This window comes from Stenella coeruleoalba, assembly GCF_951394435.1.
Source record: "Stenella coeruleoalba genome assembly, chromosome: 3".
In the NCBI taxonomy this organism is placed as follows: Eukaryota; Metazoa; Chordata; class Mammalia; order Artiodactyla; family Delphinidae; genus Stenella; species Stenella coeruleoalba.
In genome coordinates, this window is record NC_137148.1 from 133,005,162 (window position 1) to 133,021,651 (window position 16,490).

The window sequence follows — 16,490 nt, forward strand, 5'->3', positions numbered from 1 at the left end:
TTATTAAAATTTAAAACCTGTATGATGTTTCAATGGCTTTTTTATTTCTAGTTTGAAAAGTTGTAATAATTTTTGGCTCAGTGTATTTTCAAATGTCCAAATATGTGGGGATTTTTAATTTGTCTCTTTATTAACTTCTTTTTTCATTTTATTCATTTTTTAGTTTGTATCTATAAAATAAAAATACTCTCTATAAGAAATATAACTTAAATGCCATTCGAAAAATACTGATTCCTCAATACCATCATCTAGTCAGTGTTAAAATTTAATTGTCTTATGCATTTTGAAAATTTTGGTTTTTCAGATTATCTGCTTGAATTAGGATCCAAAAATCATTTATATTTTGTGATTGGTTCATATGAATTTAAACCTCTTTCAATCTGTCACTTTCTACTCCATCTCCTTCCTTCCCTGTCTTGTTATTTATTTTTGATGAATTCATGTTGTTAATTTCCTACTGTTTGGATTTTCCTGATTGTATTCCTGTGGTGTACATTAACAAGTTCCTCTGTACTTCCTGTAAATTGATAGTTAAAATTGCAAGGCTGATGAGATTTAGATGTGATCTTTTTGGTGAGACTCCTTCATGCATGGTGGTGTGTTCTTTTATCAGGAGGCTGATGGTCTTTCTTTTTGTGAGGTTAGTAGGCTTCCATGCTCATTGCTGAGATCCATTAAATCATGACAAGTAGCAAAATACTAAATTTATCATCCCTTCATTTATTAGCTGGAATACTTCTGCAAGAGAAATGTCTCCCAATTAGCTCAATTACCTTGTGGTCATTGATGATGGTCTTTATGATTCCTTTTCCTGAAATTTGTTGGAGGCTTTTTTATTGGGCTAACACGCATATTTTTTTTCAATTGTTTTTCATATAGGACTTCCAGGTGAAATTTCACTTGAGCAAATGTTTCTTCAGCAAAAAAGTTAGTTTGAAAGGTTCTGAACTAAGCCAAAGAAATAATGGCCAAGTGAGGAATTTTGGCATCAGAAACATCATTTTGGATATTTGAGGTCCTGCCTGAGAATATTTGGGATCTTGTTAGGGCTGAAAAAAATATAAAGTCAACCATCTACAGCGCTACCCACAGCCCTTACCAATGTGCCCAACATGTAATATATGGTCAATGTATGGTAGCCATTGCTAATATAGCATAATCTAACCATCTAATTTTTTATGTGGGAAACTAGGGCTCATTCATTAGTTTGTTCATTCATCAGATGTTTCCTGGGCCCTTATGCTCTGAGGAGGCACTATTCTGGGTGCTGGATAAACTTCAGAAGAAAGTCCCTGAGTTTCCTGTGCTTTGTTGTGGGGTGGAGAAAACAACAAGTTAACAAATTAACAGCCATATTGAGAGGGTGATGAATGATATGAAGGAAATAAACATGGTGATGTGTTAGTGCTACTGGGTGGGACATTACTTTAGATGGGTACTAACATTTCATATGGAATTTCTTTGACAGGAAGGGGCAAGATCTACGAAAAGGACTCTCTGAACAGAGGGTACCACAAGGCAAAAGGCTCTGAGGAAACCAGTTTGATATGATTGAATTGCAGAAAGTCAATCAGTGTGGCTGACATAGTGAGCAGGCAGAAGTGTGGTGGAAGGAGAGTCGAGAGAGGCAGGCGATGGCAGAGACCAGAATCTAGCTTTTCTGGTCGATTCTGTCCTGATACATTTTGTGTTTCATTTTGCATGATTCTGGGGCACTGTAGCTGTGTTTCTTCAGCATAACATGTGCAGCTGCAGAATAGAATGTTTTAGAAATCACTTCTCTCTCCCTGTCTGCCCCTGCTCCCGTCTAGACCTGTCCCTTAGGTAGCCAATTCTGAAGGAAATCTGGTCCCTTGCTGCAGCCTGGGTTTTGTTTCTGATGACTACAGTCTCGGTGTTCCCAGGGACTGAGGTGTGAGCTGCTGATTTGAGCAGGGTTGAAGAGCCAGCTCCTGGACCATTCCTGCTTTGTGCTCTGCCCTGACCTCTGGTGGACTCAGCCTGCTAAGACATTGACCAAGCTAGAAGCTGGAAGCCTTTGCCTTCTATCCCTACCTGCCTGAATTTGGTTCAGAGTGTGCACTCTATTATGAAGGCTTTGTGAAGAGACAGAATTTCAGACACTGCCATGGGGTGGCCAGATGGCTTTTGACCATCCAACACCTTTTATGCTGGTATGACAACCATTCTTTAGAGTTTGGATGCCATCTATCCTGCCAGTACCCCAGGCACCATGCGTGGGCATAGGATCCAGCCTGACCAATGGGAGCATTCATTCCTTTGGCCTGAAGGATTGGTTCAGAAAGAGCACATGGTCCAAATTGGGCAGATCAGGTCTTCTTTAAGGGTTTGATACAGGGACCTTGGGACAGAGGGCATCTCTCTTTCCCCTGGATCTAGAATTTTATAGATCCTTGTATAACTGGATTGCCAGTAACCATCTGTTTGGCCCCATTGAGAGAGGCTGCCTGAGAAATTAACACTGAGGAGGAAGGTGGGGTCTGGAAATTCAAAGGGAGTTATCATTTAAGCTTCTGCTTCTGGGTGTGCCAAGGGTGAACCAATAAATTCCTTTTTTCTCTTAAGCTACTTTCAGTTGGGTTTCTGTCACAACTGGAAATCTCCTAATTAATACCACAACCAGTGTTAGTCAAAGTTATTATTAGTAGTAGATAATCAAAAGTAAATTTGAAGTATATACGGTGTGACACCTTCCTTTATGACACCACATTTGTAATTATATACTGATCTGGGTAACTATTTTTTTAAATAACTTTACTTATTTTTATATTTTAAAAAAAGTTCAAAATTAAAATTAGGAAAAGAGAAAAGATTGCCCTTATCTGAATGGGCACTCACGTTTGCATTGCCTTTAAGAAACTTCCAATTCCCTAATTATAGGACAAATACACCAGAGAAGGACCATTTGCATTACAAAATAATTTTTAATTTTCCAGGGGGAAAAAATCCCCTCAAGTCTTATTCAAATAATAGCGATTAAAATGATCCAATGGGGGCTTCCCTGGTGGTGCAGTGGTTAAGAATCCGCCTGCCAATGCAGGGGACACGGAGTTGAGACCTGGTCTGGGAAGATCCCACATGCCGCAGAGCAACTAAGTCCATGCACCACAACTACTGAGCCTGTGCTCTAGAGCCCACGAGCCACAACTACTGAGCCCACGTGCCACAACTACTGAAGCCCGCGCGCCTAGAGCCCGTGCTCTGCAACAAGAGAAGCCACCGCAATGACAAGCCCGCACAATGCAATGAAGAGTAGTCCCCACTCGCCGCAACTAGAGAAAGCCCACCTGCAGCAACGAAGACCCAATGCAGTCAAAAATAAATAGATAAAATAAGTAAATTTATAAAAAAAAATGATCCAATGAAGAGTTCAGCTGTAGGAGAAATTGGAATTAGCTCTAGAGGGCAAATCTTCCCTCCCTTCCTCCTTTCTCTCCTCCTTTCTTTCCTTCCTCTCTTTATCCCTTCCTCCCTTCCTTCTTTCCGCCTTCTCTCTGTTATTTTGCTAAAATAAAAAAAGTTCTTTTTTTTTTTTTTTCCAGACTAGGAAGTTACTGTAAAAAAGAAAGTTCGGACAATAAGGAAAGGTGTAAAGGAGACAGCAAAAATTACCCATGATGTTACTAATACCTAAAAAATACCTAAAAAACACCTAAATACTAATACCTAAAAAATAATAGTAAAAGCAGTGTAGGGCGTTGTTCTAAACATTTTACATATATTAACATGTTTAAACTTCACTAATAACCAGAGGAGGTAGTTCCTACTGTCATTCACATTTTACAGAAGGGAAAGTTGAGGAAGAGAGTGTTAAGTTTCTCAAGATCAAATTCTGTGTGGCCTTGTTGAGAAAGAGGCACTTTGGACCCTTTGGTAAATAGTCTTTGGTACATATGTGTGCACAGTTGCTCACATTCATGTGTGTGTACAAATGTGCACACACCATAATCAGCCACATGTACACAGACTTGCGCACACATATGCCACTATTACATGTATGAGCACACAGACGTTTTACAAAACAATCATTTTATCATGGCACCTTATGACTTGATTTAAAAATATATACAATAGTAGGCAGAAGAGTATAATAAACCCCATGTGCTCATCACTCAGATTCAACAGTGGTCAACTTGTGGCCAATTTTGTTTCATCTCTACTCCCAGTACTTTCCCTTCTCTATAGATTAAAAAAACAAACAACTAACTTTGAAATAATTTTAAACTTAAGGAAAATTGCTATTATAGAGAATACCCAAATACTCTTTACCCAAATTCACTGATTTTTGACATTTTGCCACATTTGCTTTATCATTCTCACTCCTGTTTTCTCTGCATGTGTGTATGTATGTGTACACATATATATAAAAATTTTAATTTTTTGGACCATATGAAAGGAGGCTGCATGGCTGAGGCCCCTTTATTTCATCATACCTCAGTGCCCATTTCCTAAGAACGAAGATATTTTCTTACATAGCCACAGTACAGTTATTAAATTTAGAAGTTAATTAATACAGTACTTTTATCTATGGTTCATATTCACGTTTTGCCAATTGTCCCAATAATGTTTTTGTTTTTTATTTTTTTACATCTTTATTGGAGTATAATTACTTTACAATGGTGTGTTAGTTTCTGCTTTATAACAAAGTGAATCAGTTATACATATACATATGTTCCCATATCTCTTCCCTCTTGCGTCTCCCCCCTTCCCACCCTCCCTATCCCACCCCTCCAGGCGGTCACAAAGCACCGAGCTGATCTCCCTGTGCTATGCGGCTGCTTCCCACTAGCTATCTACCTTACGTTTGGTAGTGTAAATAGGCCCACGCCTCTCTCTTGCTTTGTCACAGCTTACACTTACCCCTCCCCATATCCTCAAGTCCATTCTCTAGTAGGTCTGTGTCTTTATTCCTGTCTTATCCCTAGGTTCTTCATGACATTTTTTTCCCCTTAAATTCCATATATATGTGTTAGCATACGGTATTTGTCTTTCTCTTTCTGACTTACTTCACTCTGTATGACAGATTCTAGGTCTATCCACCTCATTACAAATAGCTCAATTTCGTTTCTTTTTATGGCTGAGTAATATTCCATTGTATATATGTGCCACATCTTCTTTATCCATTCATCCGATGATGGACACTTAGGTTGTTTCCATCTCCGGGCTATTGTAAATAGAGCTGCAGTGAACATTTTGGTACATGACTCTTTTTGAATTATGGTTTTATCACAGTACATGCCCAGTAGTGGGATTGCTAGGTCCTATGGTAGTTCTATTTGTAGTTTTTTAAGGAAACTCCATACTGTTCTCCACAGTGGCTGTATCAATTTACATTCCCACCAACAGTGCAAGAGGGTTCCCTTTTCTCCACACCCTCTCCAGCATTTATTGTTTGTAGATTTTTTGATCATGGCCATACTGACTGGTGTGAGTGATATCTCATTGTAGTTTTGATTTGCATTTCTCTAATGATTAATGATGTTGAGCATTCTTTCATGTGTTTGTTGGCAGTCTGTACATCCTCTTTGGAGAAATGTCTATTTAGGTCTTCTGCCCATTTATGGATTGGGTTGTTTGTTTTTTTGTTATTGAGCTGCATGAGCTGCTTGTAAATTTTGGAGATTAATCCTTTGTCAGTTGCTTCATTTGCAAATATTTTCTCCCATTCTGAGGGTTGTCTTTTGGTCTTGTTTATGGTTTCCTTTGCTGTGCAAAAGCTTTGAAGTTTCATTCGGTCCCACTTGTTTATTTTTGTTTTTATTTCCATTACTCTAGGAGGTGGGTCAAAAAGGATCTTGCTGTGATTTATATCATAGAGTGTTCTGCCTATGTTTTCCTCTAAGAGTTTGATAGTTTCTGGCCTTACATTTAGGTCTTTAATCCATTTTGAGTGTATTTTTGTGTATGGTGTTAGGGAGTGATCTAATCTCATACTTTTACATGTACCTGTCCAGTTTTCCCAGCACCACTTATTGAAGAGGCTGTCCTTTCTCCACTGTACATTCCTGCCTCCTTTATCAAAGATAAGGTGACCATATGTGCGTGGGTTTATCTCTGGGCTTTCTATCCTGTTCCATTTATCTATCTTTCTGTTTTTGTGCCAGTATCATACTGTCTTGATTACTGTAGGTTTGTAGTATAGTCTGAAGTCAGGGAGCCTGATTCCTCCAGCTCCGTTTTTCGTTCTCAAGATTGCTTTGGCTATTCGGGGTCTTTTGTGTTTCCATACAAATTGTGATTTTTTTTGTTCTAGTTCTCTGAAAAGTACCAGTGGTAGTTTGATAGGGATTGCATTGAATCTGTAGATTGCTTTGGGTAATAGAGTCATTTTCACAATGTTGATTCTTCCAATCCAAGAACATGGTATATCTCTCCATCTGTTTGTATCATCTTTAATTTCTTTCATTAGTTTCTTATAATTTTCTGCATACAGGTCTTTTGTCTCCTTAGGTTGGTTTATTCCTAGATATTTTATTCTTTTTGTTACAATGGTAAATGGGAGTGTTTTATGATTTCACTTTCAGATTTTTCATCATTAGCGTATAGGAATGCCAGATTTTTCTGTGCATTAATTTTGAATCGTGCTACTTTACCAAATTAATTGATTAGCTCTAGTAGTTTTCTGGTAGCATCTTTAGGATTCTCTATGTATAGTATCATGTCATCCACAAACAGTGACAGCTTTACTTCTTCTTTTCCGATTTGAATTCCTTTTATTTCCTTTTCTTCTCTGACTGCTGTGGCTAAAAATTCCAAAATTATGTTGAATAAGAGTGGTGAGAGTGGGCAAACTTGTCTTGTTGCTGATCTTAGTGGAAATGCTTTCAGTTTTTCACCATTGAGGACGACGTTGGCTGTGGGTTTGTCATATATGGCCTTTATTATGTTGAGGAAAGTTCCCTCTATGCCTACTTTCTGGAGGGTTTTTTTTTTTATCATAAATGGGTGTTGAATTTTGTCGAAAGCTTTCTCTGCATCTATTGAGATGATCATATGGTTTTTCTCCTTCAATTTGTTAATATGGTTTATCACATTGATTGTTTTGCGTATATTGAAGAATCCTTGCATTCCTGGAATAAACCCCACTTGATCATGGTGTATGATCCTTTTAATGTGCTGTTGGATTCTGTTTGCTAGTATTTTGTTGAGGATTTTTGCATCTATGTTCATCAGTGATATTGGCCTGTAGTTTTCTTTCTTTGTGACACCCTTGTCTGGTTTTGGTATCAAGGTGATGGTGGCCTCGTAGAATGAGCTTGGGAGTGTTCCTCCCTCTGCTATATTTTGGAAGAGTTTGAGAAGGATAGGTGTTAGCTCTTCTCTAAATGTTTGATAGAATTCACCTGTGAGGCCATCTGGTCCTGGGCTTTTGTTTGTTGGAAGATTTTTAATCACAGTTTCAATTTCAGTGCTTGTGGTTGGTTTGTTCATATTTTCCATTTCTTCCTGATTCAGTCTTGGCAGGTTGTGCATTTGTAAGAATTTGTCCATTTCTTCCAGGTTGTGCATTTTATTGGCATAGAGTTGCTTGTAGTAATCTCTCATGATCTTTTGTATTTCTGCAGTGTCAGTTGTTACTTCTCCTTTTACATTTCTAATTCTATTGATTTGAGTCTTCTCCCTTTTTTTGTGATGAGTCTGGCTAATGGTTTATCAATTTTTTTTTTATGTTCTCAAAGAACCAGCTTTTAGTTTTATTGATGTTTGCTATCGTTTCCTTCATTTCTTTTTCATTTATTTCTGATCTGATTTTTATGATTTCTTTCCTTCTAACTTTGGGGATTTTTTTGTTCTTCTTTCTCTAATTGCTTTAGGTGCAAGGTTAGGTTGTTTATTCGAGATGTTTCCTGTTTCTTAAGGTAGGATTGTATTGCTATAAACTTTCCTCTTAGAATTGCTTTTGCTGCATACCATAAATTTTGCGTCATCGTGTCTCCATTGTCATTTGTTTCTAGGTATTTTTTAATTTCCTCTTTGATTTCTTCAGTGATCACTTCATTATTAAGTAGTGTATTGTTTAGCCTCCATGTGTTTGTATTTTTTACAGATATTTTCCTGTAATTGATATCTAGTCTCATAGCGTTGTGGTTGGAAAAGATACTTGAAACAATTTCAATTTTCTTAAATTTACCAAGGCTTGACTTGTGACCCAAGATATGATCTATCCTGGAGAATGTTCCATGAGCATTTGAGAAAAATATGTATTCTGTTGATTTTGGATGGAATGTCCTATAAATATCAATTAAGTCCATCTTGTTTAATGTATCATGTAAATCTTGTGTTTCCTTATTTATTTTCATTTTGGATGATCTGTCCATTGGTGAAAGTGGGGTGTTAACGTCCCCTACTATGAATGTGTTACTGTCGATTTCCCCTTTTATGGCTGTTAGTATTTGCCTTATGTATTGAGGTGCTCTTATGTCGGGTGCATAAAAATTTACAATGTTATATCTTCTTCTTGGATTGATCCCTTGATCATTATGTAGTGTCGTTCTTTGTCTCTTGTAATAGTCTTTATTTTAAAGTCTATTTTGTCTGATATGAGAATTGCTACTCCAGCTTTCTTTTATTTTCCATTTGCATGAAATATCTTTTTCCCTCCCCTTACTTTCAGTCTGTATGTGCCTCTAGGTCTGAAGTGGGTCTCTTGTAGACAGCAAATATATGGGTCTTGTTTTTGTATCCATTCAGCCAATCTGTGTCTTTTGGTGGGAGCATTTAGTCCATTTACATTTAAGGTAATTATCGATATGTATGTTCCTATTCCCATTTTCTTAATTGTTTTGGGTTCGTTATTGTAGGTCTTTTCCTTCTCTTGTGCTTCTTGCATAGAGAAGGTCCTTTAGCATTTGTTGTAAAGCTGGTTTGGTGGTGCTGAACTCTCTCAGCTTTCGCTTGTCTGTAAAGGTTTTAATTTCTCCATCAAATCTGAATGAGATCCTTGCTGGGTAGAGTAATCTTGGTTGTAGGTTTTTCTCCTTCATCACTTTAAATATGTCCTGCCAGTCCCTTCTGGCTTGCAGAGTTTCTGCTGAAAGATCAGCTGTTAACCTTATGGGGATTCCGTTGTGTGTTATTTGTTGTTTTTCCCTTGCTGCTTTTAATATGTTTTCTTTGCATTTAATTGTTGACAGTTTGATTAATATGTGTCTTCGCATATTTCTCCTTGGGTTTATCCTGTATGGGACTCTCTGTGCTTCCTGGACTTGATTAACTATTTCCTTTCCCATATTAGGGAAGTTTTCAACTATAATCTCTTCAAATATCTTCGCAGTCCCTTTCTTTTTCTCTTCTTCTTCTGGAACCCCTATGATTTGAATGTTGGTGCGTTTAATGTTGTCCCAGAGGTCTCTGAGACTGTCCTCAGTTCTTTTTATTCTTTTTTCTTTATTCTGCTCTGCAGTAGTTATTTCCACTATTTTATCTTCCAGGTCACTTATCCATTCTTCTGCTCAGTTATTCTGCTATTGATCCCAACTAGAGTATTTTTAATTTTATATATTGTGTTGTTCATCGTTGTTTGTTTCCACTTTAGTTCTTCTAGGTCCTTGTTAAATGTTTCCTGTATTTTCTCTATTCTATTTCCAAGGTTTTGGATCATGTTTACTATCATTATTCTGAATTCTTTTTCAGGTAGACTGCCTATTTCCTCTTCATTTGTTAGGTCTGGTGGGTTTTTATCTTGCTCCTTCATCTGCTGTGTTCTTCTGTCTTCTCATTTTGCGTATGTTACTGTTTGTGGTCTCCTTTTTGCAGGCTGCAGGCTCACAGTTCCCGTTGTTTTTGGTGTCTGTCCCCAGTGGCTAAGGTTGATTCAGTGGGTTGTGTAGGTTCCTTAGTGGTGCGGACTAGGGCCTGTGTTCTGGTGGATGAGGCTGGATCTTGTCTTTCTGGTGGGCAGGTCCACGTCTGGTGGTGTGTTTTGGGGTGTCTGTGGACTTATTATGATTTTAGGCAGCCTCTCTGCTAATGGGTGGGGTTGTGTTCCTGTCTTGCTAGTTGTTTGGCATAGGATGTCCAGCACTGTAGCTTGCTGGTCATTGAGTGAAGCTGGGTGCTGGGATGGAGGTCTCTGGGAAATTTTCACCATTTGATATTATGTGGAGCTGGGAGGTCTCTTGTGGACCAGTGTCCTGAAGTTGGCTCTCCCACCTCAGAGGCACAGCACTGACTCCTGGCTGCAGCACCAAGAGCCTTTCATCCACACGGCTCTGAATAAATGGGAGAAAAAGTAGAAAGATAGAATTAGTAGAAGTAGAAAGAAAGAATGAAAGAAAGAAGGAAACAAAGAAAGAAAGGAGGGAGGGAGGGAGCGAGGAACGAAGGAAGGAAGGAGGGAAGGAAGGAAAAAAGAAAGAAAGAAGATAAAGTAAAATAAAATAAGATAAAATATAAAGTTATTAAAATAAAAAATAATTATTAAGAAAAATAATTTAAAAATAATTAAAAAACAAAGAAAAAAAAAACGGACAGATAGAACCGTAGGACAAATGGGGGAAGCAAAGCCAATCAGCATAAATCTTGCTCTCAAAGTCCACCTCCTCAATTTGGGATGATTCGTTGTCTATCCATGTATTCCACAGCAAGTTGATTGTGGAGCTGTAATCCGCTGCTTCTGACGCTGCTGGGAGAGATTTCCCTTTCTCTTCTTTGTTCTCACAGCTCCCAGGGGCTCAGCTTTGGATTTGGCCCCGCCTTTGCGTGTAGGTCACCGGAGGGTGTCTGTTCTTCGCTCAGACAGGACGGGGTTAAAGGAGCCGCTGATTCGGGGGCTCTGGCGCACTCAGGCCGGGGCGGGACGGGCACTGCGTGCGGGGCGGGCTTGCGGCGGCAGAGGCCGGCGTGACGTTGCACCAGCGTGAGGCACGCCGTGCGTTCTCCCGGGGAAGTTGTCCCTAGATCCTGGGACCCTGGCAGTGGCGGGCTGCACAGGCTCCCCGGAAGGGAGGTGTGGAGAGTGACCTGTGCTCGCACACAGGCTTCTTGGTGGCAGCAGCAGCAGCCTTAGTGTCTCATGCCCGTCTCTGGGGTCCGCGCTTTTAGCCGCGGCTCGCGCCCGTCTGTGGAGCTCCTTTAAGCAGCGCTCTTAATCCCCTCTCCTCGCGCACCAGGAAACAAAGAGGCAAGAAAAAGTCTCTTGACTCTTCAGCAGGTCCGGACCTTTTCCCGGACTCCCTCCCGGCTAGCCGTGGTGCACGGCTAGCCCTGCAGGCTGTGTTCACGCCACCAATCGCAGTCCTCTCCCGGCGCTCCGACCGAAGCCCGAGCCTCAACTCCCAGCCCCGCCCACCCCGGCGGGTGAGCAGACAAGCCTCTCAGCCTGGTGAGTGCCGGTCGGCACCGATCCTCTGTGCGGGAATCTCTCCGCTTTGTCCTCCGCACCCCTGTTGCTGCGCTCTCCTCCGCGGCTCCAAAGCTTTCCCCCTCTGCCACCCGCAGTCTTCACCCAGGAAGGGGCTCCTAGTGTGTGGAAATGTTTCCTCCTTCACAGCTCCCTCCCACTGGTGCAGGTCCCGTCCCTATCCTTTTGTCTCTGTTTTCTCTTTTGCCCTACCCAGGTACGTGGGGCGTTTCTTGCCTTTTGGGAGGTCTGAGGTCTTCTGGCAGCGTTCAGTAGGTGTTCTGTAGGAGTTGTTCCACGCGTAGATGTATTTCTGATGTATCTGTGGGGGGGGGAGGGGAAGATGATCTCCGCGTCTTACTCTTCCGCCATCTTCCCGGAAGCTCCCCCAATAATGTTTTTTACAACATTTTTTTTGCCTCTAGCCCAAGATCTAGTCCAGGATCACATATAGCACTGAGTGGTCATGTCTCTTTGGTCTCTTTTAATCTGGAACTGTGTGTTTAGCTTTTCTTTGCCTTTCATGACTGACATTTTGGAATAAAGGCCATTTATTTTATAGAATGTTCCTCAATTTGGGTTTATTTGTTGCTTTTTTTGACTGTGCTCAGATTACGTATTCCTCGTCAGAATTCTACTTGGTGATGTCATATCTGTCTTAGCATATCACATCTGGAGGTACACAATGACCATTGGTAATGCTAATTTTCATCATTGGGTTAGTGTATTGTCATCATTGGGTTAGTGTATTGTATGACCTACTGAAAGAAAATTTAGCTACATATACTAGTTTTATTTACGAAGCAAGAAAAATGGACCCACAGCATCATCACCGTCACTGAAGGCTTGTTATTATGTCGGGTGCTATGCTAAATGCTTTACCTGCTTTAATTCTCACAACCACTCTCTGAAAAAAAGTAAAGCGTGGCTGAGAGAGTTTAACTTGCCAAAGGCGGAGTGGAGCTTCAGACCTGGCCGGCTGACTCCAGAGCCTGTGTTCTTAGTCATGTACTACTGTTTATTTATCCAATTCTCTAACTTTGTGTGTTTTAATTATTTCTCAGTCTTAACTTTTTAAAAACAATGCTGCCATGAATATCTCAGAATAAACATTTTTATGAGTCCTCAAAATCTCAGCCCTTAGAGCCCTAGGTTTATTTCTTTATTCACAAGGCAGATATTAAATAAACTAGAAACTATACTCAGCAGGAGGTCTTCCTGTAAAACTATGTCAGCTGAGAGTTGGAAGGGAGTCTTTCAATTGATTTTTCTGTTCTGGGCAAGAATCTTCTCTAACAATGACCTAGTAACAAACATGATTAGTAATACCACCCCTGAACACCTCGCTATATTTCAACTACTGAGTCACGCCTTTTTCCTTTGTGATTTTCTTAGTCCTTACAATAATGCTGTAAGGTAGGTGTTATCCCTCTATGTCCAGATAAGAGCAAACTTCCTGTGGCATCCCTGACAGATGGGTACAGCCTCATTTACACACATCTGTCAATGGGGAACTCTGTTTTGCAAAGCAGACCAGACCACTTACGGATCCCTATAATTGCTTACTTACTACTGTAAGTAAGAATTCACTTAAAATCACTGTAGAATTCACTAAATCTCTTTTCACACGATAGAGCTTGTTTAAATAATTACAATGAACATAGCTGCCACTTGTTGAGCACTTGCAAGGGACCAGCATTTGTTCTCAGTGTACTTCTCACAGATATTACCTCACTTATGCACAGTGACCTTGTGAGGGGGGTATGTTACTGTTTCCATTTTATATATGAGGTGACTGAAGCCTGTGGCTATTAAGTAGTGAGGCCAAGACCGTTCCATCTCACCTGAATGTACTTACCTGGTGGCTTTAGAACCTGACCTCCCCAGAAAGCTGCCCATGGACAGGAAAGTAAAGCTGGTTACTGGAGTCAGCACAGAAGAATGTCAATTTAGAAAGACAGAAAACAGCTGGCCCAGTTCCTTCCCAAAACTTTCCAAAGTTTTCAGAGTTTCATACGGTATGCATGTGGGTTGGAACAAGGAAAATTTAGATGGAAGCCTAGCAAACATTAATTATCACATTAACAAACATCTGTAACATCTGTTGATGTTATAAGGGCTTACTATGAAACCTAATGGTGGACACCTTGCTGTGTGCAAATTTACTTTAGAATCTATTTTGCTTATTCTTCTATTATGGGTTGAATTGTGTGCACCAAAAAGATAGGTATATGTGAATGTGACCTTATTTGGAAGTAGGACCTTTGCAGATATAATCAAGTTAAGATGTAATTATTAGAGTGAGCCTTAATCCAACATGACTAGTGTCCTTATCAGAAAAGGAAAGTGTCATGTGAAGACAGAGACACACAGGGAGAATGTCACATGACAACAGAAGCAGAGATTTGAGTGATGCAGCTGCAGGCTGTTGGCCTAAAACAAATACACTGCTAGTTATTTCTCCAGCAAAAACGAGTTTATTCAGGATCAGGAAAGAATTGCAGTTTTGGGTCTACAACCATGGCAAGCCATGTGCAAGTCCCAGCACAGCAAGGGAAGAACAGCATTTTTATAGAGGGGAAAAGGAAGTCTGGAGGGCTATAGTAAACAATGAGTCCAGAAAAACAGAGCTTTTCATTGGCTGAGTTGTTGCCAGGAGAGAAGAGGAGGTCTTTCTTCCTCCTCGTGGGCTCGGCTATCATCCCAGGGCACGAGAGCTCCCCCTTCTGGTTTCCTGACTCTATTTAATTGAGATTTCTGTTTATTAATTTTTTACAAGGCCAAGGAACACCAAGGATTGATGCCACTATAAGAAACTAGGAAAATACAAGGAAGGAGTCCATCCCAAGTCTCAGAGAGAGTGTGGTCCTGCTGACGTGTTGATTTCAGATGTCTAGCATCTGTATAGAATTGTGGGGGAAATACATTTCTGTTGTTTTAAGCCCTCAAGTCTGTTATTTTGTTACAACAGCCCTAGGAAACTAATACAGCCTCCCATTCACTTCTTGAGTTGATAAATTATCCTAAAGATTTGAAGCCCATTCAGTTGCATAGATACTTTCCTTTTGTTTGTTCCCTCTGAGGTTTTCAAACTTCAGTGTGTATAAACAAAAGTATATGTGTGTATATATATATATATATATATATATATATATATATATATATATGTATTCTATAGGTGGTTTAGAGGATTTTTTAAAATTGAAGTGTAGTTGACTTACAATATTGTGTTCATTTCAGGTGTACAGCAAAGTGATTCGGTTACATTGCAATACATATATATATATGTATACATCTATATTCTTTTTTTAATTCTTTTCCATTGTAGTTTATTATAAGATATTGAATATAGTTCCCTGTGTTATACAGTAAATTCTTGTTGTTTGTGAGGATTTTTTCAATGGATAATTTTCACTGTAATTTTTTTCATTTCTTATTTGTTCATTTAGAATGTGACCGCTAAACTTCTTTGTATTGTATTTCTCTTTGCTTTCTCTCCCCTAGGCAATATACCTCCAGTTTCTGTTGGAATATTTTCCTAGACCATTTGCCAACCAAATGTGTTCTCCTTTGAATATATTATAGTAGATCAGTGTCTCTCTTAAAATGTGTTACTCGGAACAGTGATTATAGGGGGACTGTTATCTTCCTTTTCTTTGGATATGGGCGCTGTACTTCTGTCAGTGAAATCTAACTTTGCTTCTTTTTGTAAGCAGCCACACAGCAGTTCTTTAATTGAAACCCCACATCTTTTTTTTTTTTTAATGGATAGCTCCTAAGTCCAATTTTATACCTTTTTAAAAACACCAAATTATAGGTGCTTTAAGACACCTAAATAATAGAGTGTCACATTGCTCCTATTAATTTTTTATTGTGTGCAACTAATAGATAAGTAAGTCCTGGAGACCTAATATACAGTACAGTGGTTATAGACACAAAACTCTATTATAAACTAAAAAAAAAATTAAAATTGCCAAGAAATGAGATCTCAATTGTTCCCAACACTAGGAGAGATGATAATTATGTGACTGGGTAAAGGTGTTAGCTAACGCTACATTGCTAATTATAATGCAATATAAATATATCAAATCAATATGTTGTACTTTAAACGTACAAAATGTTGTATGTCAAATATATCTCAATAAGAAAAAATTGAAAAAATGTATTTTCTCTTAATCTCTCTCTCTCTCTCCTCCAGCTTGTTGGTCCCATGAGAGTGGTCTCCCCATTTACAGGTATCATCTCCAGATTCAATAAGTAAGTTTGCCTTTTAAAAATATTCATGAATATCGACTTTCTTCCTTTAGGTCTGTGCCATGTTTTTGCATTTAAGTTTGAGTGGGTATTCCGTCTTCCATCTATTTGTGTGGCTCTTGTGGGAGTTTTGCATTTTATTAAATACATTGCTTTCTTTAGATGCTGCCTTCTCTTTCTGTCTTTTGAGGAGAATCTGTGAATTTTTTTTTTTAGTCAGAATATTATTAAGACAGACTTAATGCCTCTGGATTGTACCAGTCTTTTAAGAATAACAATGCAGGGGCTTCCCTGGTGGCGCAGTGGTTGAGAGTCCACCTGCCGATTCAGGGGACACGGGTTCGTGCCCCAGTCCGGGAAGATTCCGCATGCCGCGGAGCAGCTGGGCCCATGAGCCATGGCTGCTGAGCCTGCACATCCGGAGCCTGTGCTCCACAACGGGAGAGGCCACAACAGTGAGAGGCCCACGTACTGCAAAAAAAAAAAAAAAAAAAGAATAACAATGTAATAATAATATTATGTTTATATGAAGGGAGCTGGTAATAAAATTTCCTAATAATTATTGGGTTTCTCATTTATGAAAAATAATTTATTGAGATGGAAGTCACATATCATAAAATTAACCATTTTAAAGCAAACAATTCAGTGGCAGCAAGTACATTCATAATGTTGCGCCACTGCCACCTCTGTCTAGTTAAACATTTTCATCACTCTGAAGTAAAACCGCCTACCCACTGAGCATTTTCTCCCTCTCCTCCTTCCCCTCACCCCTGGCAACCATCAATCAGCGTTTTGTCTCTATGGCTTTATCTATTCTGGATATTTCATATAAATGAGATCATACAGTATGTGACTTTTGTTTGGCTTCTTTCTC

General features: G+C 39.4%; 1 protein-coding gene across 5 annotated transcripts in view; it reads left to right on the plus strand.

Annotated features, from left to right (window-relative positions):
• LOC307184552 (uncharacterized protein) overlaps positions 1 to 16,490 on the plus strand; it is a 770,349-nt gene that overhangs the window by 82,590 nt on the left and 671,269 nt on the right. For 4 of the 5 annotated variants that reach the window (XR_013827746.1, XR_013827747.1, XR_013827748.1 and 1 more), the window contains one exon: positions 15,561 to 15,619. Coding sequence is in view for 1 of the 5 variants with exons in the window: in XM_079918136.1 (XP_079774262.1) it covers positions 15,561 to 15,619 (59 nt within the window). In the remaining 4 variants the exon portion in view is untranslated. Of the gene's footprint in view, positions 1 to 9,964; positions 11,345 to 15,560; positions 15,620 to 16,490 lie in introns of those variants that run through there. The other variant, XR_013827749.1, reaches the window with a different exon arrangement.